The sequence below is a fragment of the Symsagittifera roscoffensis genome, chromosome 4 (genome assembly GCF_963678635.1).
Source record: "Symsagittifera roscoffensis chromosome 4, txSymRosc1.1, whole genome shotgun sequence".
In the NCBI taxonomy this organism is placed as follows: domain Eukaryota; kingdom Metazoa; phylum Xenacoelomorpha; order Acoela; family Convolutidae; genus Symsagittifera; species Symsagittifera roscoffensis.
Window position 1 is genome coordinate 72,889,718 of NC_087065.1, and position 27,617 is coordinate 72,917,334.

Genomic DNA, 27,617 nt, shown 5'->3' on the forward strand with positions numbered 1-27,617 from the left:
AAAATGACTATTGTGACAATAGGAGCTTTGATGTGATACTTTAATGTTGAAATATTTATGCAAGGCGAACTATCCCGCACCACATTACCGTTCCAAATTAAATACCGTTCCAAATCAAACAGACAGGCTAGTTGATCTTATTAACTCCATACACAATTCTTAATATTCAGCTTAAAGTTCATAGTCTGTCAAAATTTCATAAATCAAAAACTATTAGAGACCAGCTTATGGACAGTTAGAACATTCAAAGTGTTGCCCTGATACGAGCAGTCTTGTTTTAATTTATAGTCACTCGTAGTCACTCTAAACCATTATCATTAAATTTCACTATCAATTTGAGCTTGAATCTTAATAACAATAACAGATTTTGAGCTTAGCCTAATTTTATAGCATGATCTAAGAACACACACATGACACATGAACAAAAAATAGCACAAAAACCAAGGTTAACTGTTGCAAAAATGCTGTTTTGTGTTAAAACGTTTGTTATCAAGCAATTGGTTTAAATTATGTTCTATTTGCAAAAAGCTGGGCATTTTTGGCTTCAAGAATTGGAAAAAAATCATATAGCTTTTACCCAAAACTTATTCCTTTTTTCTATGAGATATGAGAGGTGGATTCATATTGGGCCCGAACCCGTTATTTAAAAAACTGCAGAACTAAAAATTAACAATAGAAAAATGGCGGGAAAATTTTCTTTTTCAAACAAAAAAGTTCTTGATTCAAAGAAATGAACTGAACTTTTTCCACATATCAGTCAGCAATTTCATTCTTTGTTTTGACGCTACGCAGCAGAAAAGGGTACTTCAACACCTTCCACTGTGTCCGCCGCAAGAGAATTTTGTCTATCAGTCAATGTTTGACCACGTGATTAGAAATTTTACTCTGGCTTGAGTGCCAATAATTCACCCCGCGACTTTGCTCATGACTTAATTAAGTTCAAGTTTTTAAACCAACCGTACAATAACTATAAAAAAATTTTAGGGCTGAGAAAACACGAATTTTCCATAAGATAACTTTAAGGAGAAAATTGTATCAACGTTGAGTTTTTTCAGTTGGTAAAAACATTGTGAAACTGTTTAAACTGTAAACTAATTTTGTAATACTCTATAACTAAAAATATACGTTATAATAAAATGAAAAAGAACGACAAAGAAATAAAAAAACTAAAAAAAAAATCCAAATATCATTGTTTAATATTGAAAGTTTGCTTCATGAGAAAAAATTGAAAGTTGTTGTGATCTTTTTTTCAAAAACAACATATTTCCTGCAGAATTGATCATAACAAAAATGCTAAAGAATTGATCGCTAAAAGTGTTATCTGTTCACCAATTTATTTTTTTTCATATAATGTTTTTATGATATTACTGCTGCTCGATAAATCTTCAAAAGCAGTCGGAACATTCAGGGCTTCGCCCTGATACGAGCAGTCTTGTTTTCTTCATTTTCAAATTTTGTTGAGCTGTGAAAATGTATCAGCAACATATTTGAGTTGAAAAACTCGCCATTTTTCTCTCTTTATTTAATTGGTTGTTCCAGATTGTTTAAATTTACCCTGGTCAAAATTTTGACCTACGTTTTAATCAGCGCAACTTAAATTGATATTTTTAAATCGTCACGACCAAAAACTTAAATGTATCGAACAATTTGGCCACTTCTGTTTTGAGCAATCATCAAATATGATTGAACGCGTTCGAGCAGCATTGTATAGCTCCTAAGTGTTCATAGAAGAATGATTTTGGTTTTTTGGTCATTTTAACTTTGAAGGCATCACTTCACTCAGAAAAAAATTAAGGCAAATTTACCTTAAAAAATACCTTAAAACACACTAATAATTTAAGTAAATTTGCACTACCTTCCGTACAATTTAACTTACAAACACCTTAAAAATTTACCTTTAATCACTTTAAAAGTTAGGATGTATCAGCCTTAAAAAACCTTAAAACTAAATTTTATAGGTAAAAAACCTTTAAAATTTTTTCTAAAAAAAGTAGGTAATTTACCTATATTTACCTTAACATTTCCTGTTTAGTTGAAATCAATCTTAAATTTTTTTAAATAAGGTTAAGTTATGGTAAATTTTACCCTAATTTTAATTTACCTGCAAAAGGGGGGTGTGTTTTGTTAATAGGGACAAAATTTACATATGCTCAACTATTGATTGATTTCTTTATAGGGGTAGAAGTTTGTTACTAGGGGGATATTGATCCTTTGATAATGCATGTCTGAATCACTTAACCATAGATTCAACGTACTATGACATGCTATGTCCTACGGTTGAAATGTCAAACAGCCACCAATATTTCATTTGTGACTTCTGCATTTCTACGGCGTCAAAAAAGCAAAATTTACCCGGTCGAGCTGTGCATTACCAGAGCCGCTTATACGGTTTTGGTGTTTGATGAAAAACAAGAAACAATTTTCATCTTTGCTTTGAAGTTTTCTTTTTGAACAAAAAAAACAATAAGTTTTATTCATTTTTGCAACATTTTGATTAAAGTCGATATAAAATACATTTGCTGATGGTCTCAGCTGACCAAAAAATGGTGAATTTATTTTCATCTCACTCTACTTCACAAAAAACTCTAGTCATAGCTAATGACTACATGATGAGCGCGGAACTTCATACCATTTGCCTCAATGTAAAATAACCCGTTCCCCGTCCCCCGTAAAGATAGCCTCGGTCAATATGTCACCTAGTATCAAGCCTATGAATGGTAATCAGACAGGTCAGAAAGCAGACAGTTTTCAGCGTCTATTCAGTAAACGAGTTTAGAAAAAAAGCGACCTTAAATTGTCCAAAAGATTTGAGCAATTTTTTTTTTGAAGTAATATCTTTGATATCATTGACCTCTTGGATGATCAAGCTAACACTCCCCACCCCAATAATTATTTTCGAGTTAATTTATTTAACTCTGCGTGCAAAATCACCCGATTCTGATTCTGAATGTCAAATTGGTTCAACTTGGAATTTAAAATAATTCAATAAAAATTGTTGTTTTTTTAAAAAATCATACTTATTGTATTCCTTTTGAATACAGTTTTGAGTTAAATCAAATTAGTCTGCTTAATTTAAGAAATGAATTTTGTCGGCCTGTAATCCGCACTCCTTCTTAGATCCATATAGGTTTTACCCAATACTTATTCCTTTTTTCTACGAGATATGAGAGGTGGATTCATATTGGGCCCGAACCTGTTATTTAAAAAACTGCAAAACTAAAAATTAACAATAGAAAAATAGCGGGAAAATTTTCTTTTTCAAACAAAAAAGTTCTTGATTCAAAGAAATGAACTGAATTTTTTCCACATATCAGACAGCAATTTCATTTTTTGTTTTGACGCTACGCAGCAGAAAAGGGTACTTCAACACCTTCCACTGTGTCTGCCGCAAGAGAATTTTGTCTATCAGTCAATGTTTGACCACGTGATTAGAAATTTTACTCTGGCTTGAGTGCCAAAAATTCATCCCGCGACTTTGCTCATGACTTAATTGAATTCAAGTTTTTTAACCAACCGTACAATAACTCCAAAAATTTTTTAGGGCTGAGAAAACACGAATTTTCCATAAGATAACTTTAAGGAGAAAATTGTATCAACGTTGAGTTTATTCAGTTGGTAAAAACATTGTGAAACTGTTTAAACTGTAAACTAATATTGTAATACTCTATAACTGAAATTATACTTTATAATAAAACGAAAAAAAAAACGACAAAGAAATAAAAAAACCAAAGAAAATTCCAAATATCATTATTTAATATCGAAAACTTGCTTCATGAGAAAAAATTGAAAGTTGTTGTGATCTTTTTTTCAAAAACACCATATTTCCTGCAGAATTGATCATAACAAAAATGCTAAAGAATTGATCGCTAAAATTGTTATCTGTTTACCTAAAAAGTAACTCGGTAATTGAAGAAAACAGAGAAATTAAGCAAAAACTTGAAACGTCGTCAAAAGAAAGACCAAAAATTGAGGACAGGACAAGTAATTGGGAACTACTCATCAGAGTTTTCAATTGCCACATGTTCCCCGAAATGGAATGGTTTACCTAAAAGCTTGAGGTTGATCATAAACAAGTGTCAAAGTATAAAAGTAATTCAACACATATGTAAAATCTTTACTTGAATGAATTTCAGTTAACAAACATTGAAGTTTTCAATTGTTTTTGTATTTACAACTATTATTTTTACCTTACATTTTTTCCCTTTTTTTTCTAATAAAGTTTAGATGCCAGCCTTGGTTAAGTTAATTATAATTGTTGGTTGGTAAACTATTACACAATTAGAAGTCCGACAGAATTGAGTCTTATATCGTTTTGAAAAATAGTTTTTTTTGGGGGACAATTTGCGGATTCCGCTTACAATTTACGGATTCCACCTGCAATTTGCGGATTCCACTTACAGTTGTGGATTCTGCGACAACTTAAATTTAGTAAACACGCATAATTTTGTTTGTTTATGGATTCCACAAACTGTCCCGGATTCCGCTAACTTTTTTCCGGATTCCACAATATTATTTTGTTGCGGATTCCGCAAATTTGCTTGTTTTTGGAGCAATTTTGAGCAAATAAGTGTTTTAGGTATTTGTCCGGGGAATCCAAAATAGCAAAGAAGATCAAAGAAAAATAGCAACGTTGTGGATTCCGCAACAATTCTGTTTTTGCCTGTTGTTCCGCTTACAATTCACCAAATGCACAGTTGGGCCTCGTAATGGCAACTAAATATTTTTTTCACTCATATTTGATGCAAAAAAATCTTAAAATTTCATGAAATTTTAGGGCTTTATATCAGAACTTTTTCTGAGGCAGCTTTTGGCTCTCTTTTTCTGCTTGGTACGTGACACCTTGTCTCATGATAATACTCGACTGCAGTATATTTCAGTTTGTAGTTGGTAAGTTTTTGTCATTTTTGTCTTTTTCTTATTCATCATCATCGTGCTGAATTTTCCCACAAGCAGTGCAGCTCTTCCAAAAACCAGAGTTCGCTGAAGGCCCTATATCGGAGTCCACTGAATTGAGTCCTATATTCTTTGTTTTTGTTTGATTTCCAGAGCTTGTCCAGAGAGTACCTATGTCCAAGTCAAATTTCTGAAAATCACATGTATACGACAAACCGGGTTGACAAAAAAAACTTGTCATGCAATTAACATACCGAATTGTCGTATGTTTTAAATGTGTGAAACGTACGGGAAATTGTTCTACAGTTCCTTTCTATTCATACATTAAAATAATTTCATGGACAAGCTAAGCTGTATGACTAGCAGTTTCTGTGTATGGAGGTCAGCCCGGGAACTTGTGATTTTCGATGACTCAATTATCAAGGCCTAAGTTTAGGCAAAGACTTCAGAAACTGGGCTTGATTAACTGTTTACATTTTATTTCAGCAAGCGCACATTCGATTTTCTTAGCGGTTGATTTTTTCTGGTCGCGATTAGTTAAAAAAAACATAAGTTCGTCTACTACTTTTTCAGCCAGAGGAGCTACAGAGGAAATAAATATTGCCAGAGGAGCTATTTGGCAAACTACTTAGCCATTGTGTAAAATACAAATTACCCACACATTTCCCCCTTAAACAACCCGCTAGAATTCTAATGAAGAAAAAACCCTGTAATGTGGTTTAATGTAATTGTCGTTCCCAATAAAAATCTTGATTGAAGTTTAACAACTGTCGATAAGCTCTTGAACATCTCTGAAATAATTCTGATTTTGCCGGTTTTTTCACAATTGCGTAGAAATTTGGAAATTCTGAAAATTTCTTTCGTGGATGAGACTCATGATCATAAGCTTTACAACGTTAGAGAAGTGAAAATCTTGGGCGGATTTTCAAAAATTTTGAAAAATTTTGTCGATTTTTTTAACGAAGCTAAGAAAATCTAAAAACCTATCATATATCGTTTCAATATTTATTTTCTTTATTTTGTGTTTTTGAAAATGTATCAGCAACTTTTTGAGTTGAAAACACTCGCCATTTAAATTAAGACATTAAATCTAAGCCTCTGTCATCCGAAAAACAGCTGAAAGGAGCTTTTTTCTTCCTTATTTAATTTGTTGTTCCAGATTGTTTAAATTTACCCTGGTCAAAATTTTGACCTACGTTTTAATCAGCGCAACTTAAATTGCATATTTTTAAATCGTCACGACCAAAAACTTAAATGTTTCGAACAATTTGGCCACTTCTGTTTTGTGCAATCATGAAATATGATTGAACACGATCGAGCAACATCGTATAGCTCCTAAGTGTTCATAGAAGAAAGATTTTGGTTTTTTGGTCATTTTATCTTAGAAGTCATTACTTCACTCAGAAAAAAATTAAGGCAAATTTACCTTAAAAAATACCTTAAAACACACTAACAATTTAGGTAAATTTGCACTACCTTCCGTACAATTTAACTTACTAACACCTTAAAAATTTACCTTAAATCACTTTAAAAGTTAGGATGTATCAGCCTTAAAAACCTTAAAAGTAAATTTTATAGGTAAAATTACCTTTGAAATTTTTTCTTAAAAAAGTAGGTAATTTATTTATATTAACATTTCCTGTTTAGTTGAAATCAATCTTAAATTTTTTTAATTAAAGGTTAAGTTATGGTAAATTTTACCCTAATTTTAATTTACCTGCAAAAGGGGGGGGGGTGGGATTCGTTATTAGGGACAAAATTTACATATGCTCAGCCATTGATTGATTTCTTTATAGGGGTAGAAATTTGTTATTAGGGGGAATAGTTAAAGAGATCCTTTGATAGTGCATGTCTGAATCATTTAACCATAGATTCAAAGTACTATGGCATGCTATGGCACGGTTGAAATGTGTCAAACCGCCACCAATTTTTCGCTTGTGACTTCTGCATTTCTACGGCGTCAAAAAAGCAAAATTTACCCGGTCGATTTGTCAATTAGCAGAGCCGTTAGTACGGATTTGGTGTTTGATGAAAAAAATGAAACAATTTTCATCTTTGCTTTGTAGTTTTCTTTTTGAACAAAAAAAACAATTAGTTTTAATCGTTTTTGCAACATTTTGATCAAAGTCGATATAAAATGCATTTGCTGATGGTCTCAGCTGACCAAAAAATGGTCAATTTATTTTCATCTCACTTTACTTCACGAAAAATTCTAGTCATAGCTAATGACTACTACATGATGAGCGCGGAACTTCATACCATTTGCCTGAGTGTAAAATAACCCGTTCCCCGTCCCCCGTAAAGATAGCCTCGGTCAATATGTCACCTAGTATCAAGCCGATGACCTGGTAATCAGACAGGTCAAAAAGCAGACAATTTTCAGCTTCTATTCAGTAATCGAGTTTAGAAAAAAGTGACCTTAAATTACCCAAAAGTTTTGAGCAACTTTTTTCTGAAGTAATATCTTTAATATCATTGACCTCCTGGATAATCAAGCTAACATCGTTCACCCCATTAATTAACTTTGAGTTAACTTATTTAACTCTGCGTGCAAAATACTCGATTCTGATTCTGGATGTGAAATTGGTTCGAATTGGAATTTAAAATAATTTGATAAAAATTGTTTTTTTTATCATACGCCTTGTATTCATTGTGAAACCAGTTTTGAGTTATATCAAATTAGTCTGCTTAATTTAAGAAATGAATTTTGTCGGCCTGTAGGCCGCACTCCTTCTTAGATGTCTCTTTATAGATGTCGCTTTCATGAATAAAAATTGAGAGGGAAATTGAACGGCGTAGAAGAATAAAATACAACAGAAAAGCTTCCTTTTTGTGTGTCTCTAACCCGTAATACGATTATACCTCACGTGATAGTCAAGCTCGCATTTCTTTCCCCTTTTTTGCAGCTTTGAAAAAATCTATTTTAAAAAAATCTATGCAGCTTAAATCCGGCAAAAAATTCTATGCAGCTTAATTCCCGCAAAAAATCCGTCAGTTGTAAAAGTAAGTTGTCGGCAGTTTCCGCATCTACTGATTTGATTTGCTTTCCATCCGCCCAAGGGTGATTACACTAGAGACAAAGCGAGAGTTACCAGGGAATAATTATCGAACAGACGAAATAACAAATTAAATTTTTTTTGTTTATTATATTTCCCTACAAACGAATATCAGCTTCATCGGTATCAGGTAAACATTTATCTATTGCAATACTTTTTCGAGTATGCTCCATTTATTATGAGTTCTTTTAATGGATCATGGAACTTCAACTTCACATTTTGATACTTTAAGAATTCGAAGAACCTTTCGAAATTTATAATTTGAAACTGTTTTTCATCAATGGGATTGAAAAATTATTTTAAGCATGTCCGATAAACTTAATGTTCAAATGTTGAGTCCTTTTTGTGAAATTCAGGGAACCGTGAATGGGATTCAGTAATTTTTTTCTGCGTAAAGTTCAAGTGTATCAACTTCACTATATCACATCAGGCGCGCGCAAAAATATATAGCAAAATATGGAGCTTTTTCTCTAAATTATTTATCTAATTGGATCTACTCAACAATCTCCCCCCCCCCCCTATGGTATCTACTAAAGAATCTCCACCCTCATAGATAAATACAGTAAATTAGCACTAGAGCTTGTATTGAGAGTTCGAATTTTGCTGCATTCCGATTGGACGAAAAATCGACCATTTTGATCTACTTAACAATGTCCCCCCCCCCCTTTTTGAAAGGGGGGGGGGGTTGTTAAGTAGATTCATCCAATTATCTCTGCACTAAAAACTTTTTCATAAAACCAAAGCTTTAAATGCATAGTGGTCATTACATAAAATATGGCATCCATCAATTGATACAAGGCCAACTTTTTCAAGCAAGAGTTTTTCCCAAAAGCCCTTCTTTTTCACGCAGTAGTTCTAATGCTGAGCTTCCGGGTCAAGTTTTGCTTAATTCAAAGTCTCTGTCACACATCTGACACTATCGGAAAGCAGGGCTCAAGGTCACAAATTTGTCGTTGGAAACAGTTTGAATATTCAATTAACGTTTCTGGACAAATGTCTCCTTTTGTCACTTTATCTTTGTCACTTGATTATGGGAAATTTTCGTCCGTGCTTTTATCAAGCGTAATCTACTTAACAATCCCCTCCTTCCTCATAGAATCTACTTATAAATCTCCACCTCTATAAATAAAAACAGTAAATTGGCACTAGAGCTTTGGGGTCTTTTTATTCATTCCGCCCAAATTTCTATTTCCGTCTTTTTTGCGATTTTGTAATATTCATTAAATAAATGAGAACAAAAAAATATTCGCACTGATTGGTTTAGTGAAAACAAATGCGCTTTATTTTCTTCTGCAGCCGATTTATAACAAAGCCCAATTTCACACAAGGCTGCTTTTTTTCCTGGAGATATTTTCTGTGTTTTTTTCGGTCTGGGTAAAACTGCAACATATCGTCTGTGTAAAACTGCAGCTCTGAGTTCGTCTGCAGTCTATTTGAAACAACTTTGAATAGCTTTCCATATAATTAAAATTTTCGGGTCTTTTCGGTTATACCCCACCTAAATTATGGAAAAATGAAATGAAAATTTTTATTATGAATTTGGGATCTTGTTACTAGAAAATGCGTTTTATTATTATGGGACTGGTAAAAACGAACCATTTTTACTTAATTGAGCCTCAAACTGACTTTTTTCACAAATTTTTGCCAATTTTCCCAGCATAAACTTTATTAAAATGATGCTAAATGCGTTTTTAGTTGTCGTTGAGTTCGTAATTTTTACCAGTTTCCAGCTTGATTTAACGCTCGGGTTATCAGCCCTGCATTGTTAAGGAAAATCAGTCAAACTTTGTAAGAACAATTTTCATTTTATTTTTTTATGATTTAGGGGCGTATAACCGAAAAGACCCAAATTTTCGGCTGACTTATAAAGTAAAATTGTGAACAAAATACAAACAATTTTAAATTGTGCTACTGAAATTTAATTGGCTAATTCTAGTTGAAGCAAAGTAGTTTGTTCTCAGAATCAAGCCACAAACGATTCTGATGGTAACAGATTTAAGCAGAACCGGCAGAAATTGGCTTAAAGAGCAGAATATGTTGCATGAAAATAGAATGCTGCAATTCTATTTATCAGAAACGCCAAATACGCATCTACTTGACTTATTTTTAAACACAAACAGTTCTTTTCCACAGAAATGCGTAGAAGACAGCACGTATCAGAACAAAACCCTGAACGTTTTAACTGCCTTTTAAGGTCTAAGAAGCAGTAATAACCTGAAAAAATCAAAAGTAATAAAAAAAGAATGTTAGAGAAGAATTTGAGATTTTTTGTGAAAATCATCCCCAACACGCCATATAAAGTACAAAGTGATAAATTTCGCTCCTAGTTACACATCAATTATGGCAAATAAGCGTCCTTTAACCAATTTAGAACAATTTCTAAGATGGATTAAATCTCCGCTTACGCATTAATAGCGCGAAATATATCTCTAATGTCTCAAATTTGCCAAAATGGCAATCTTCAAACCCCCATAACTCTACGAAAAACAATCACTGGTTAAATATCGTATCAAAATAAAACTCAAGAAACAGAATACTTTGAAGAAAAAAAATCCGTCATAATTGGCTATTGAAAAAAAAACGAAATTTGTCTGGAGAAAACACCTATACCGAGCACAAATATTCCGTTACTTTCGTTACCAAATTCGGAGCAAAACTTCATCTATCCGCGTCTCTACTAATCGACTACTTTGCTTCCTGAAACTGTTCTGCTTGTTTTTCAAAATTAAATTTTATCTCGAATAGTGATCAAAACAATAATTACTTGTACAAAACACATGATTGCTGAAAATTTAAAAGGAGCAGAAAAATCAAAAGTTTTTTCTTAAAATCTTTTTTTTAAATTCTATACCCCGTGGTTGCACATTGCTAGCAAGCAACCAATTCCGAAAAAAAATCATTGTTTTTTGTTGGCGCCAGTTTCTTTATGATTATCAAGCAAGTAACCTTTGGAAAAAAAATGCCACCCGTGATTGTTGCCAATTGATCTTCACGGTCAACAGAAATCTTCCCATTAATTTGACTGTGAAATGAGGTCATCACTTCATAACACGTCTCAATGTTTTCTATGCAAAAAAAAATCCCAAAGTGCTATGCTGTACTACTATTATGTTTTGAGTACTTCTGCATCTGGTAATTAATAACAAATTGAACTTAAAATTCAATTTTAAAAAAAAGTTAGCAAACGAAAGGCAAAGAACGGTAAGTCCAAAAAAATTTCATTCACTTCTAAATGTTATCAAATTCAATTGCTTCTCTCACTATTTCTCATAATTCGTTGCGTTTATGCAAATTAAATTACCTCAAGTCTAGCTTCTAGTTATCGAATTCATTTTTTTTTTCATTTTCAGACCAAGAAATTGCAAAGTTTAATCGTCTAGAAAAGCTCTGTTTACGTCCCTCTTTCTATCTCAAAAATAGAACAAGATATCTAAAAAAAGAAAAAAAATAAATTTTATGATTTTTCTAGGCCTAATTGCTGAGCTTGAAATAAACTGTGCTAATTGCAGGATAGCACGATACTTTTTTTCTTTTAATTTTTTTTTTAGATTTAATAGATTTGAGAAAAAATTGCAAGTTTTTTCTTTATTACAGGCGGCAATACAATTCAGACATATTCTATTTATATTAATATGAAAATCTAAAGATATATCATCTATTTATCACCCCAGTGCGAGTTTTAATATCACCTCAGATCTGGTCCCAGCTCATTTTTGCGTATTGGCATCAGAGTCATATAAGCACAAAAAAAGTTGGGTCGCCTTCTAAAAGCTGATTTTGCTCATTTTTTGTCTAACCCGATAAAGAGCTGTAGAAAAAGCTGAAAAAGAGTATCTCAATTGAGCTTCAAACTAATTTGAAAAACTGTTTTTGTCCTGAGAAGCTCGAAAAAACCAATTAAATCAATTTCATTCTGTTTTGTAATCAAAATGGTGGTGTCTGTGATAGCATATCCTACTCGAGTTCCAAAAGCTTAAATAATATTTCTTTCAACCGGAAACTGATTTATGCTAGCCCCATAATTTTATCAAAAACTCGTTTCTATGTTTTTTTCTTCAAGCGAAGTTTGCACTGAAGACTCAAATAAAAACAATTTTTGTTTTGACTGTCGTAACGAAAGTAACAGAATATTTGTGATCGGGGGGCTTTTTTCTTCAGACGACTTTCGACTTTTAGCTAGCCGTTTTTGGCAATTTGTTGTATCATTCAAAAAGTATTGTTGCCCTAAAATTCAACTTGAAAAAATATTTCACCTGTGATTGTTTTTCGTGAAATTATGGAGGTTTAAAAGTTGCAATTTTCGCCAATTTGGAACAATTAACGCATGATATTTTTTGCGCTTTTAACGCATAAGCGGAGATTTCATCCGTCTTAGAAATCGTTCCAAATTGGTTGAAAGGTTGCGTGGCAGTATTTAGACAACCGCGTATTCCTACTAGTCAGTAAGCAATCAAATAATACATAAACCAAACAGAATCGAGACAACGAGGAAATAAGTTAAAAAAAAACTTTTTGTTTCGAAAGTTTGCTTTTTCATCTCCATTCTGATTGGTTAATACAGTATTTGTCTGCTCATTGAAGAGTATGAATACGCGGTTATCTAAATAGAGAACGCACTCCTGGTTGAAGGAAGCTTATTTGCACTAAATGATTTGTTAGTAGGAGGGAAGTTTATCACCTCGTACTTTATATGGTGTGTTGGGGTGATTTTCACAAAAAATCTCAAATTCTTCTCAAACATTCTTTTTTATGACATTTAATTTTTTCATGCTATTACTGCTCCATAGAACTTAAAAGGCAGTCGGACCATTCAGGACTGCGCCCTGATACGAGCAGTTTTGTTTTCTTAAAAACCCATAGGAGAACAAGAACGAACCTTTTTCGCAATTCAAATCAGCAAAGTAAAGAACAATGTGTTTATCGGCTAAAAATTGGTCCTTGATTTTAAAAACTGACTTAACGGCTTAAGCAAGAGCGTGGCTGAAAAATAGAAATTTATTGGCATTTTCAAAATCACGGTTAAAGGTGTTACCGGCTTCATTTTTAACGAAAAAAGGTGTTAACGGCTTCAATTTTGTGATCATTTTTTTCCGAATTATCATTTCTAGAAACAGTTGAATAGACACAGTATATGGCTACACAACAAAGTCTTTCGCCATATTAAAACATTTTGTGTATAGCAAAAACTCTGACAGATTTCGTCCCATGACAGATCTCGTCCCATTTTAATTTCAGCAGATTTCGTCCCATTTCAAAGCACACACAGATTTCGTCGCACAAATCTGGATATGAGACGATATGATGTTGGATATGGGACAAAATCTTTTAATTAAACAAATTGGAAGAAATATGTGCCAACCATAGCAAATAAGTAGGTTTGCTTAAATAACTATGTAGACCAGGAAGAAGATTTCCATAGTTTTTTTTGAATTCTAATCCTATAGAATAGTCTGATTTAAACATCAATTAGGAAATCGAAAGCAAAAAAGAGTTTTATTGTTTTGCTATAAAAACCAACAATAAAAATCCAAATTATTCCTCCCTTTCTTCTAAAGTCTGAACAATTACATCACTTTTTTACTTTACACAGCGTGTAGGGGGGATTAATCTTAAAATAGTATTTCTTATTTTTTTAAAAACTTTTTCTGATTATTAGTTATTCGGGGGACTTCTAATACGGGCAGTTGGAACATTCAGGTCTTTGACCTGATACGCGCAGTCTTGTTACTGTTTACCATTAACCCTAGCTTCCTTCTCATTTGCAACGAGGAGCTCTTCAATTGTACAAAACTAAAATCATTCTCATCGATCGCCCTTAATTTTTTTTCTTGCCAATATTTCGCAGGCTGAAAAATTCTCGCATACTTATTGTTCAGACATTTGTAAGGAAAACAACGGAATATTTGTGCTCGGGGTGAGTTTTTTTCTTCAGACAAATTTCGGCTTCTTAAATAGCTATTTTTGACGGAAGTTTTATTTATATCATTCAAAAGGTATTGTTGTCTGAGATTCAATTTGAAAAAATGTTTCACCTGTTATCATATTTTGTTAATCAATGGGGTTTAAAAATTGCCAATTTGGCCAATTTGGGTTAATTAACGCGCGATATTTCGCGCTATTGACGCGCATGCGGGGAGACCGATCGTTTAGCAGACAAATTTTTTAGCATAGAAAAAAGAAAAATGAGTCTTTTAGCAGACAAACGTAAAAAAGTGATGGATGATTGGTTGACAGACTCAAAAAGACGCACAGTCTGGGGCCAAGCTTCTCCAATTAAGTCAATTATCTCACGATTTGTCAAAAAAACTATCAACTTCAAAAACACAACAGTCTAAATTAGCGGCAAAACAAAGATTTATCACGCTTCATAATTGTTCTGTGTCTGCTTAAAAGCCTGTCTCCTAGAATCCCTAGCACACGTAAGCGGATACTTAATCTGTCTTAGAAATTCTTCCACATTGGTTGAATGGAGCTTATTGTTCCGACTTTCGAAGAAAACGGAATATTTATGCTCGCTGTTTTTTTTATTCAGTCAATTTTCGCCGATTGAAATAATAGTTTTCGACAAACGGTTTTATACCCCATTGAATATATCGACTTCCTGAGTTCAAATGTAAAAAGATATTTTACCTCCGATTATTTTTTTGTTAAGTTCTGGGGTCTAAAAATTGCCAAATTGGCAATGTTCTGGACTAAATTATGCGCCTTTTGAAGAATTTATTCATATTGCTGCAAATGTAACGCGAATTGTTTATGCGTGCCAAATTATCCCGCACAAAAATTGTTCCAAATTGAATTGAGGCTAGCTAATTGGTCGTATTAATTTCGTACGACTCAAAACTTTACACTTTGATTTTATCCAAAATTTACAGGTTTTCAGTATTTTCTTTCCCCCAAAAACTATTCGATATGAATAAAGGGACAGTCGGAACAATCAGGGCTTTGCACTGATATACGAGCAGTCTTGTTTGCCATAATTGATTTAACACTAGGAGCGAAATTGATCACTTTGTACACTTTATATGGCGTGTCGGGGGATGATTTTCACAAAAAAAATCTAAAAATAAAAAAAAATCATTTCATTTTATTACATTTAATTTTTCATGTTATTACTGCTCCATAGACCTTAAAAGGCAATCGGAACAATCAGGGCTTCGCCTTGAAACGAGCACTCTTGTTATTTTTGAAAGCTAAGCCGGCAAAAATCTACCTTTTAGTTCTGACAATAAAACCCTCTATTGAGCTAAAGGCCACCTGTTTAAAATCTGAGACAAAGCTCAACTGGCTTGAAAGCAGAACTTTAAGTTACATTGAATGTAATTGACTCGGAGTCATGTTCAAATAGGTGATTTTGAGTCTTAAAATACAATACGTCTAACTCTATATATAAAAGAAGTCATTTCCTGACTTTTTACTTTCTACTTGTAAAAGTGGGAAGCCTTATTGTGTTGTTCCAACCAATTTGAGTCACACTTTAAGTAAATATTTTCCGCCTTTTGTTAAACAGAAAGCTGTAGATAGTTGAGCCATTTTCTGTCAGTCTAACTCAACAGCGCCGTATGGTACATAATAGTTAGTACTTAACGCCAAGTAAACTATATTCGATAGAGAAACCACAAACATGCGCTAAGTTAGCTTAGACTTAAATTTTCTACAATTCTAAAGCATTTTACGCATAATTGCATTCGTTGATAAACGCAAAGTTACGGCGGCTTTGAGCTTATAAAGTAATCAAAATAATTGCAGCTATTTGACTAATTGAAGTTTGCTGATATAACAACACATTATCGCAGATACTCCTCAAGAAGGTAAGTTTGGTCAGATAATATTTCACGTAAGATTATATTTTCTCAACTTCGGATAATTTAAATCATAGCACTAGCCCGGTTGACATCCTCACGAAAAAAATGCCCATCATTCAAATCCATTAATGGATTATCTATAAAGAAAATGCTCATCATTCAATTTCCTTTTTTATTAAAGATGTATGCGACAAGCATTTTGCTGGTGGCGTGTCACGGAGCCGAATACTCGGATAGCCGAAAAATAAACTCGTTCCCGGATAGCCCAAAAATAAATCCATATATTTTCTCCCCCTTAAATCAATTTGGGGAGGAAACTGTACGGTTGATCCGATCTAGGATTTGCTCGAGGGGATGGGGTGACAAATGTTTTTAAAAAAGCAGGCCAAAAATGCCGTTTTTGGGACTTCTTGAAAAATTTTGACCAAAAACTGCGTTTTTCATTGCGTGCTCCCCGCAATTAATACAATGAGAGTAAAAGTATTAGCCAAACAAATCTCTTAAAATTGTTCGGAATTTTGGTAGCTAACAGGCTGCAAAATTTTTGAAGCATATTTTCGTACAATCAAAATGCGTTTCAATTTAGTGAAGAGCTTTCTAATTTAATTTAATTAAAACTGGAGTAGTTTAGTTTTTCGGCTATCCGGGAATGCTGCTCCGTGGGTACGCACCATTTTGCGATACAAACAAAACTTCCGAAACCGAAAGCTTTAAACTTGTTTTCGGCAACTTTGAATAAATTTATTGCCGGTTTTTTGGCGAATGAGCGCCCTTTCGGTTGTCAAAAAAATGATTTCTTGCAGGGGTGGATTGGGGGGGGGGGGGGGACGCCCCCTTCTTCAGGGATTCGACCCCCTGCTGACCCAAAGGGTCCCCCCTTTGGTACTTTTTAGGAAATCCATTTTTGACCGACCGACCCTAAAATTTTTCTGAAGGCGCCTTTGGCGCCAATGTATATTAACTTTGAGGGGGAGCGCGCGCCAAAAAAACGCAATATTTTCGTCAAAATTTTCCAAAAAGTGCCCAAAAATGGCTTTTTTGACCTGTTTTTTCAAAAATTTGCCTGCGACGCAAAAAATTTGGCCAAAACAGCGTCTTTTTACTGCTTTAGAAGAGCTCGGAAAATCAATTTGGTCAACCTAAAATAAAGGTCAAAAAAAAGAAATTTTTTTTGAAAATCCGCCCCCCCCTCCTCAAGAAAATTCTAGATCCGCCTCTGATTTCTTGCATGGTAAAAACACGCGTACTATACAATTACCATTAATGAAAACTAATGATAAGCATTCTTTTCGGTACAATATTTTTTGTTCTGTTTTTTTTCGTTATAATTCAGTTTTATGGTCAAACAAACATTTGCCACATTTTTTTCAAATGTTTCTCTATAACTTAGTCCAAACGCGGTCTTTTACTCAGAAGAATCGAAAAGCAGAATGTCATTCATTTCTTTTCGAAATAAGAATTAATATTTTTCCATTTTATATAATATCATAAAAAAACCTGTCTAAAAACGGCACGATTTTCAACCACTGAATTTTTCGAAATGGAGACCGTATAGCCACCAGCGGATTAAGGGGGTTGGGTGGGGTTTATATCGCCCTCTCCACCACTCAGGGATTCGACCCCCTGCCGACCCAAAGGGTCCCCTTTGTACTATTTTGAGATATCCATTTTTGGCTAACTGACTCTAAAAATTTTCTAAAGGCGCCTTCGGTGCCAAAATATACTAATTTTGAGGGGTGAGAAACGCGATTTTTTTAATCAAAATTTTCCAATAAGCGCCTGAAAACCCCCTCAAAAAATCATAGATCCGCCCCTGCCCACCTGGTCATAGCCATATACAAAAAACTACATTTTTTAGGTATGTTGCTTCGTGAAATTGAATAGTTTCAATTACTTGGCATATATTTAGTTTAATTTGCAATTTTGATGCAGAAGTAAATGCATTTTTATATTGTTCTTATTTTTTTTGTGTTGTTCTTAATTTTTGTGGAGAATAACCGTACTCCATTATTAGTACATGTACTGTACCACAAAAAAAAACAAGACTTTGTTCAGGCCAAAAAAAAACGTTTTTTTTTCAAAAAACATTATTCGGAATCGTCATTTGGATAATTGATATATCAAAACTATCAGTTGAACAGAGTTAAAACCCTGAAAACGCAAAAAGCAATTTTTCAATCAAATAATACTTCGTTAGCTTTTGTAAATCCTGCGCGAGGACTAGGTAAAAATTGACCCCTGCTGTTGGAAAGGTACTAGTGCCTCTCAACTTGGGAACCGTACCGTACCAGTACATGTACTGGTACCAAAAGTACTATTACCAGTACTATGCCAACTCTATCCAGTATGCTTATTTTTTTATCGGCGACTGTAGAGTTCTCCTCATCATGCCACACCCAACAAACGGCTCAAATTTGCAAACAAAATATCATGTTTTGATTTTTTTCTTATCTGCTTAAACTTTTTGGTGTTGTTTATACAGCAATTCTGGTTCAGTTTTAGGACGTGTTTACAGCAGAAAAAATTAATGAAAACTGACCGGTTCAAACATTTGCCATCCAAAATTTTAATTGTCTCGTCCCACCATAAAAAAGACAACGCGAAAATCATTTGTTTCCTTTTTGAACAAACTTCTTAATTATATATTTTTTTGATTTTACGGCTCCTCCATGATGAAGCGTATGGCATTGCAATCGAAATTGATTTTAGCACCACCCTGTCTGAGCAAGAAAAAAGGCACTAATTAGAAAAAAGCATTTGCTGGCTTGAATTGGACTGCTTTTTATATTCCAACCGTGGTCAGACATGTCAGACGGAGACATTTCAAACGGAAACATTTTAGACAGAATTATATTGACACTTTCCAGTCAAAATACGCCAGACATTTCAGCGAAATTCAAAATGAGACATTTCAGCCAAATTTTAGATTAAGACATCTGAAACCATCTAAATTAGCGACAAACAATGGTTCTCGTGCGCTATTGCTCTTCGCTACTTGCCAATGCCATTTGTAATCTATAAGTTTTGAATTATTCCTGCGGCTGTGACAGATTTCGTCCCATGACAGATCTCGTCCCATTTTATTTTCAACAGATTTCGTTCCATTTCAAAGCGTACACAGATTTCGTCCCACAAATTTGGATATGGGATGTTAGGATGTTGCGTATGGGACGGAATCTGTATGGGAGAAAATCTGTTAATTAAATAAATAGGATGAAATCTGTGGTAGGACGAAATCTGTGCCAGTCGTTCCTGCTACGGTGGTTTGGCTGAAATGTCTCCGGCTGAATTTTCTCGTTTATTTTTTGCCGAAGTGTCTCAATTTCAAATTGGCCTAAATGTTTTTGTCCGAAATGTCGCGGCACCCTTCTAACACAGCTGCAGTGAAATTAGAAAAAATATTAACCGCTTCATATATCAGGGCAAAACCTTGAATGTCCCGACTGCCCTTTAAATGATCTGGAATACTTTCTGCCAAAAAAATAGTTGCCTGTAAATTTTGAACATTATTTATTTTTCCACCAGGCGCCAATGTTTTTTTATATAAAAGTGTCTCAATTTCAAATTGGCCTAAATATTGTTGTCCGAAATGTCGCGGCACCCTTCTAACACAGCTGCAGTGAAATTAGAAAAAATATTAGCCGCTTCATATATCAGGGCAAAACCTTGGATGTCCCGACTGCCCTTTAAATGATCAGGAATAATTTCTGCCAAAAAATAGTTGCCTGTAAAATTTGAACATTTATTTTTCCAACAGGCGCCCTTGTTTTTTTTATAAGTACAAGAAATTTGAGTCGCATAGGAAATTATTTTGACCAATTAGCTTGTCTCAAATCAAATTGGATTGATTTTGTGTGCGAGATAAATTGGCTAAGTTTTAAGCTTGCAGTGACGATAAAGATATAATTTCTATGTATTCATTTCTTTATATAATTTGTAATGTTTGCTGTTTATTTCATCGTGTGTACAAAAATTGCTTCTGTTCACTTCAAATGTTTTCATTTTTGCGAAATTGTATCGAGAAATGAGTATTTTATAATATAAAAAAGTAATTTTTTGAGAAAAGTTTTGGCTCCAAATGATCATTACTTAGTTTTTAACATTGGAGGGGTTTTCACTTCATCTGAAGTTGCCAATTTTCGATTTTAATTGTTAGCTTTTTTTCATAGTGGATTTCCATGTAATAGTTTTCGGTAAAGATAATTCGTTTGAAGTTTGATATTGGTATTCAATAAACACATTGAGTAATTTCTAGTTTTAATGCTCAGCGAGTCAACTTCAAATGACTGGGCTTAGAAGTAATTCAAGTACAACAGTGCCGAAAAATAACGCTGTTTAACAGTGCCGAAAATTTTCATTTTTCGGCACTGTTAAACAATTTTTCAACTTCGTTCAAGTACAACAGTGCCGAAAAACAATGCTATTCAACAGTGTGGAAAGTCTTCTTTTTTTGGCACTGTTGAACATTTTTGCTTCTCCCAACTAAAAACAATTTTTGCAATTAATTCGGTGTTCATTCACTTCGGTAAAGCAATTTTTCAAACAAGGTCAAATGCGCGCTACAATGCAAGTAGCGACTGCTTGTTCCCCAACGCTTACATTTGACAAGCATTTGTGCATAATAGCATACAATAGTTGCCTTAACTAGGTGTTCATTCAGACAAAAACAATTCAACTTGATTTTTCTAAATTGCTCACTCAAAATCACTTGAATTTGAAAGACAATTGAGTAAAAAAACATTTAAAAAGCGAACCATTCAACGCCAGCCTTTTACATGTGCACGCTAACTAAAACAAACTGGAATAGGACGGCTTTCATTTTATACGAGAGTTATTGTATGTGTGAATTAGCTTTTGCAGCAAAACTAAATTTTTCTGCTGAGCAAATGAAAATGTAGCTTAAACAACGAGATTGGTTTCTCTCCAGAGCAACCTCGAGTTTCAATTAGCCATTTATCGCGGATTTTTTTTCTGTAATCTAAAAGGTACTGATAGTTAACGCGCAACTTACTTCGTTCCATTTAAGCGTAAGCAGCGGAAAACATCGTTCCAAATTGAATTGATGCTAGCAATTTGCTCTTATTAATTCGTTTTTAGACTCAAAATTATGTCACTTTGTACTTCACATAGAGTGAGTGAGGGTGATTAAAACAAACAAGAAAAGAAAGAAACAAAACTTTTGATTTTTTTCAGATAATTTTTATCAGTTTTTGAGAAGAAATATTGTTCCGTGACTTTAAACGGCAGTCGGAACGTTCAAAGCCTCGCGCTGATACTAGCAGTCTTGTTAATCCGTTTTTCGAAAGAAACGATTGAACTTTGAACTTTTCATAGAGTGAGGGATGATTTTCAAAAAAAAATGAAAAATTGTGATTTTTTTTGAAAACGTCTTCCATTTTTTAAAGCGAATAATGCAGTCAGAAAATTCAGGGCTTTTATCTGGTACGAATTGTCTTATTATCTTTTGATCCTGTAAATGATCGAAACTGAGGTGCTAATTAATGTTAGATACTTAGTTCTGGTGGCGCAATCGAGTGTTCGAACGTTCGTTAGAGAAAAACCTTCGAAGGCTCTCGCGAATATTTGACCTGCGTCTTTTTGAGTTGTTTACACTAAATATCAAAGACTCACTATTTTGGCGAGGAAAATTTTCTATGTACCGTTCTTGAGCACCCCGTCTGATCGTGTTTTTAGCACTGCTGGAAACTTTCTTACCAAAAAAGAGTAACCCTTACTGGAGATCGTATGAACATGCAAATTGTTTTGCATGGAAATTGGAAAAATTTCATTTAAATACTGGTCTTCATTTTTTTCAACAAAAGTCAAAAATTTTACTTAAATACCGAATGCTCGCATGTTCTACGATTGTTCGAAAGTTTTTGGCGAACATTCGAAGGCTACTTTCTAACGAATGTAGCAAGCGCCACTACACAGCTTCGGCGTAGTCTGTGAACCTTGAATTGGAAAAATTCTGAGTTGAAAAAAAAATTTCTAGCGTTCCAAAAAGATTTCTCGTCTCAATAAGATTTTTTGTTTAAGCCTAATAATTGCACTCTTCGTTCCTATCAGCCCGGTATTGTAATCCGGTTTGAAATTATACAAAGATTCAGATATGAATTTGCTCTAAGTGAACCAAGTTATTGTTATCATACTTTGACTTTTATTAAAAACGCTGATATTAACATACCAGCCTTGCTTTTATATCATTTTTCTGGAAAAAAAATCGAACTGGTAAAAAGTCGTTCCTCTATTTCCAATTTTTAAAAAATCATTTGTCAGATCTCATTGTTTCGCCCGAATGGCGCACACACGCGTTATCGGATAACGTGTCTTAGAATGACCGTTCCACTTGTTTAATTTCAAGCAAAAATCTATTGTTTTTGTTCATAACAATTTGCTTGCTTTTTCCTTTAAGGTCAGTGAAACTACAATCAAATCAACAAGGTTTTTAATTTTGTATTTTTCTTTAAATTTTCCGGATGCTGTTTTGCCTCTCTCTGAAAATCTGTACGTTGAATTCCATTTTTAAAATATATACATATGCCATCCGACATTAGCCTGAAATTGTTTGTGCAGCTAAATCTATTTCGGAAACTGTTTGTTTAAAAATAGATGTGATTTGCGACTGAAAGGAAGAAAAAATGTTTCCCTGACTTTTGGAAACTTTACAGTGGAAAACAATTTTTTCAGATAACAATTTCATGTTATTGCCTGATAAACATTTTTTATATAAAACCCATGAAAGTAATTATGTTATGAACGTTTATCTTGAAAAGAAACTGTATAATAAGCTATTTTTACAGGTTGATGAATGTATTTAAGACTTTTATATTACGTCGTGATGAATTTTTTGGTTTTCTTCTAGGAAAAGTCTTACGGTTTCTTCACGCTCAGTTTTGATTTTTCGCGGTTTCTTTTTCGACTTTTGAAGTTTGAAGATAATTTGAAGTTTTTCGTTACATTGACTGGCCTTCACCGATAACTTTGAAAAAAAATTACTAAAAATAACGAGTGAGCGACGCTAAATCATAAAATTTATTAGAAAAATTGACATTTTTCCTAGGTGTTCGGGGAGGGCTTGACAGTGAACATGATTGATTTAACAATAGTCAAAGGAGCGAATAGCGTTATACAGAAAGAGCGATACGCATTGTGTCTATTACCATTCGATATTTGCTTGAATTAGGTGTTCGTTTGGACGGAAAACGACTTAGCTTAAACTTATGAAAGGAATATGAAATATGAAAATCATTTCTTTTGTTAAAGGAATGATGAAGTTTCACTTTCACTTCATTAACTTACTTCCGAATGACCTATAGTGCTGATTTCAATTATCCGGACAAAACGAACCAAACTTGAAATTTAAAACGCATTTTCCTCGAATTGGATTAATTTGAGACAAAAATTGGCTGAGGAAAAACATGCTTATAATTTCAACAGAACTAATATTGTACAATTCGTTTTGCGAAATTCGGGGCCATAGTTTACTTTCAAAACAACCAATTTTGAATTTTTAGCGAATCAAAAATTACGCCAAAACTATTTGATTAATTGCTGAAAAAAAACATATCAAAGTGAAAATTTTATATAGCCAACAAAAGTTAAGACGGGTATAATCGCGTCAGTTTTGAATGATTAATTTTATTTTTGTTTTTTTTTTTCGGCCAAAAAATGTCAATTTTATTATGTAAAGTAACAATTTATTTAAAAACTAATTTTAGATGTTTTGCGCCATATTTTGGAGGTTTTACTTTTCTTAGATTTTGTTGGGCTATATAAGAGATTCAGTTCGACATATTTTTGTCAGCAATTGAAACAATAGTTTTGGCGTAATTTTTGATTGACTAAAAAATTGGCCATGTTTGGGGTAAGTTTTTGACCCAAATCGGGCAAAAATGTTAGACCATTTTCAATCTGCTGAAATTTTAAGCAAGTTTTTTCTTGATCGTTTTTCACCCAAATTCCACCAAATTTGAGAAAAACGCGTTTTGAGTTTCAATTGGCATTCGTCTTGTCCGGATATTTTAAATCAACACCGTATTGCAGAAAAAAATTTTGCAAGCAAAAGTTAAAATTAAGACGGAAAAAATGTCTCAATTTTGCCTTAAAATTGCCTTAAAGTCAGCTTTGCTTGCAACGCTAGCTCAGATTGCCAGGTTGAATTTTCTAAATTGAATCTGTATTCTGCATTCTGAATCTTCTGAGGTCAAAAGAATTTTGCGATTCAGGTCTTTTTCATGTTTTTTTTCCATAGAATTTTTTATAGGAGTTGCAAAAAGTTGGAATGGACACAAAAATTAACAAGACTGCTCGTATCAGGGCGAAGCCCTGATTGTTTCGACTGCTTTTTAAGGTTTATGGAGCAGTAATAACATAAATATCATTAACACATTAGACGTAAAAAATTGAAAAAAAAATTTTTTTTTCTAAAATTTGAAATTTTGTCCATGAAAATCATCCCCCCACAAACCATATAAACTACAAAAGAATAAATTTCGCTCCTTGTAACAAATAAATTATAGCAAATAAGCTTCTTTCAACCAATTTGGAACGTATTCTAAGACGGATTAAAACTCCGCTTACGCGTTAATAGCACGAAATATATCGCGCGTTAATTGTCCCAAATTAGCCAAAATGGTAATCTTGAAACCCTCATAACTTTACGAAAATTGATCACAGGTGAAATATTGTTTCAAATTTAAGCTCAGGACAACAATACCTTTTGAATGATATAAAAAAATTCCGTCAAGAATGGCTAGTTAAAAATTCGAAATTTGTCTGAAGAAAAAAAAACCCACCCCGAGCACAAATATTCCGTTACTTTCGTATCGAAAGTCGGAACAAAAAGAGCAATCTACCAATTTTGAGCAGTTTTTCTATGCAACTTTGAATTTTAAGGTGACCTTGAGAAATAATTATGTCTGCAAATAAACTTTAGCGTGCAAAAAACAGTTCAATTGCTCTTTTTAATTTATTTTTCTGTTCTCATTGTTTTGCAATTCTCATTACACAAATTTTTTTTAGAGAATTGCAAAAAGTTGGAAATTTATTGTAAAGTTTCAAAATCAGCGTACAAGTTAAAGTTTTTGAGCGTTTATTTTAAAGATTTTGTTGGCGAACCTTTGGCACACTGGTCCAAGATTAGAAAGCTTGTAAGAGCCTGGATTTTAAGCAATCACTGCTACTTTTAACCCATTCTGCGTTCGGACCAATCTTTTACGCGGCCCCCATTTTTGCAATGATCACCTGGGCATCGTCATTGATTTAATTTCTGCATTAAAATACCTTTTCACCCTATGGCATTTCATGAAAAATTAAGCTGTTTAGCAAGGGTAGTTCGCACCATTTAAGCATTTCACTTAAAAACCGAAATTTGGCAACGATTAGTTCCTGTATTTAAAAATATCTAAGGCTTTAAACTTGCTGCAATTTTCTACACTTGTGTTCAGTGTGCATTGAAAAAATGGAGAGACGAACAGTTGTCATCACGGTTGATGGGTCGCCCCACTCCCAACGAGCATTCGAATGGTAAGTTCATTGTTATAATGATTTTTATAAACCGATTATAAATTCGATAATATGTTCGATACGACAAAAATCATGGATAGTTGCAACCAGGAGCTGATTTAGGGGAGAACGAGCGGTGGATGCCTCCTTTTCAGGGATTCGAGCCCCTCACCAACCAAAGGGTCCCCTCCCCTTTGGTATTATTTAGTGACATCTTTTTTCGGCTGAACAACCTTGAAGTTTTCTAAAAGCGCCTTTGGCTCCAATATATATTAATTTGAAGGGAACTGCGCGACATTTTTGAACCGATTTTTCAAAATTACCTGCGGCGCAAAAGTTTTTGTCGATACAGCGTTTTTATACTGTTCTGGGAGTGCTTGGAAAATCAATTCGGTCGACTTAAAAAAGAGGCCGACAAAGTTTTCGAAAACTTTTTGAAATACCGCCCCCCCCCCCCCTCGAAAAACTCCTAGATCCGTCCCTGATTGCAGGTATGTGAAACACCTGATGAGACCTGGAGTGGACGTGGTGTATCTGATCCACATAGCAGAACAGGTGTCTCTGCCTATGATGAGTGCCGATGCCCCTCTGTCCTTTCCCAAGGACGCCTGGGTGGAAAAATTGACCGCGTGAGTAGAGGTTTTTAGACTCTAAAATTGTTGCAGCTATAAGTTAAATAAAAAGTATTGCAAGTTATTGAAATGACCGTTCGGAGCATTGCGATGTTATGACAAAACTAGAGTTGTTTCAATAACTACAGTTTTAAAACGAATTATTTTCAGAAAGTTAAAATGCATGACTAATTGGAAAAAGTCTTGCAAAAATTCAGAAACTTAAACTTCAAGGTGAATAAAGAGTCGTGTGATTTTATAAACTTATGAAACTCATTGGGTTTTAGTTTTCCCTTTTCGTTTTTTTTTCGTTTTTGAATTTAGCATATTTTTCGGTTATCAAATAAATTTTTAAGCCTGTGCAAATTTGAGGGTCAGAAAATACAGAAGTTCTGGTGGCCCAAAAAGACCTTTGTTGTAAAAAAGTGTCGAATGTCTTTGGGGGGATTCTGTCTTGAAGATATCAGAAATTTGATTGAAAAAACGAAGGATCTTCGTAACAATCCCCACCCTCCTGTAGTACCTACTGGAAAATTTCTCCCCTATAAATAAGTACAGTAAAAAGCACTAGAGAAATCTATTGAGAATTCTAAATTTGCTGCATTCTGATTGGTCTGGTCGAAAAATCGACTAACTATATCTATTTAACAATCTCCCCCAAATTATCCAAATAATCACTATAAAAAACACAGATAAAACACCATAAATACAAATACCAAATACAGATCCAAATTATCACTATAAATATGGATCTCCTTTGTATTTTTCTTTTAGAAAAATTTGAAAAAATTAAAATCAGAAGTGTTCTTCTTTCTAGACGCACCAAGATGATTGAGGAAATAAGAGACCACTATGAGGCCAAACTGCAAGAGTACAAACTGCACCAATCGGGCAAGGGGGGGTTCATCTCGGAGAACGCAAACTCTGCATTCCCCGGTCCCCAACTAGTCGAGTTCATCCAGAACAAAAAGGCAGAGATTGTTGTCATGGGGAACAGAGGTCTCGGAAAACTGAAGCGAACATTCCTCGGAAGTGTCTCGGATTATGTGTTGCATAACAGTGGAGTCGCAGTCATGATTGTACCCCCGACAGCCGAGTGAATATTTAGCCGAATGAACATTTAGCCGAACCAGTGGCGTGTTTTTTCGCAGATTCATGATAAATTTCTCAGCTAGCAGTTTAATTTGGACTTTAAGTTAATTCATTTTTCGAATCTTTTCGATTTTTCATGCAAAAAACGTTGGTTTATGTAGAGTACTAATAATCGTTAAAAATTGGATCTTAAAATATCGATCATGTCATTTTCAAATCAGGCCTAATGGTCAAATACTTGCACTTCAGCACGCCACTGAGCCGAATGTACATTTGGCCGATTAAATATTCAGCCGATTTGTTCAATGAAGACCAAAAACGAGAGACAAGTACTAAATACATACTATTGAGATAAACAGTTCTTTCAATCGAGATAAATTTTGACCTAATTTTGTTCAGTATTCATCATTGACCTGTACTATGATTCCTTGCACTTGTAAATTCCAAAAATGTACCTTCTTTGTTTCGACCGATACTGATTTGTACACGGGTACTAAAGATACTCCCAATAAATTATTGATTAGCACCACCCTTGTCTCAATTCCTATCCACTTAAACAATCATTGTAGAGACAGGTACGAACGCAACATCTCCCCTTTCAATTCCGCAAATAATCAGTTTTTGGTACGAATTTTCCTCTGGTTGAATTTGGATGC

At 33.9% G+C, this 27,617-nt stretch overlaps 2 protein-coding genes across 3 annotated transcripts in view; both read left to right on the top strand.

Annotated features, from left to right (window-relative positions):
• LOC134845014 (spliceosome-associated protein CWC27 homolog) overlaps positions 1–27,617 on the top strand; it is a 502,234-nt gene that overhangs the window by 151,442 nt on the left and 323,175 nt on the right. The window lies entirely within an intron of this gene.
• On the top strand, positions 7,737–27,490 carry LOC134844099 (uncharacterized). 2 transcript variants are annotated; one of them, XM_063860581.1, is made up of 5 exons: positions 7,737–8,079; positions 25,201–25,279; positions 25,750–25,887; positions 26,687–26,965; positions 27,255–27,490. In XM_063860581.1, the coding sequence occupies exons 2-5, from the start codon at positions 25,215–25,217 to the stop codon at positions 27,268–27,270; spliced, it is 498 nt and encodes a 165-aa protein (XP_063716651.1). In that variant the 5' UTR covers positions 7,737–8,079; positions 25,201–25,214; the 3' UTR covers positions 27,271–27,490. The 2 variants fall into 2 exon arrangements, with proteins under 2 accessions (XP_063716651.1, XP_063716650.1); XM_063860580.1 differs by lacking the exon at positions 7,737–8,079 and adding an exon at positions 15,396–15,757.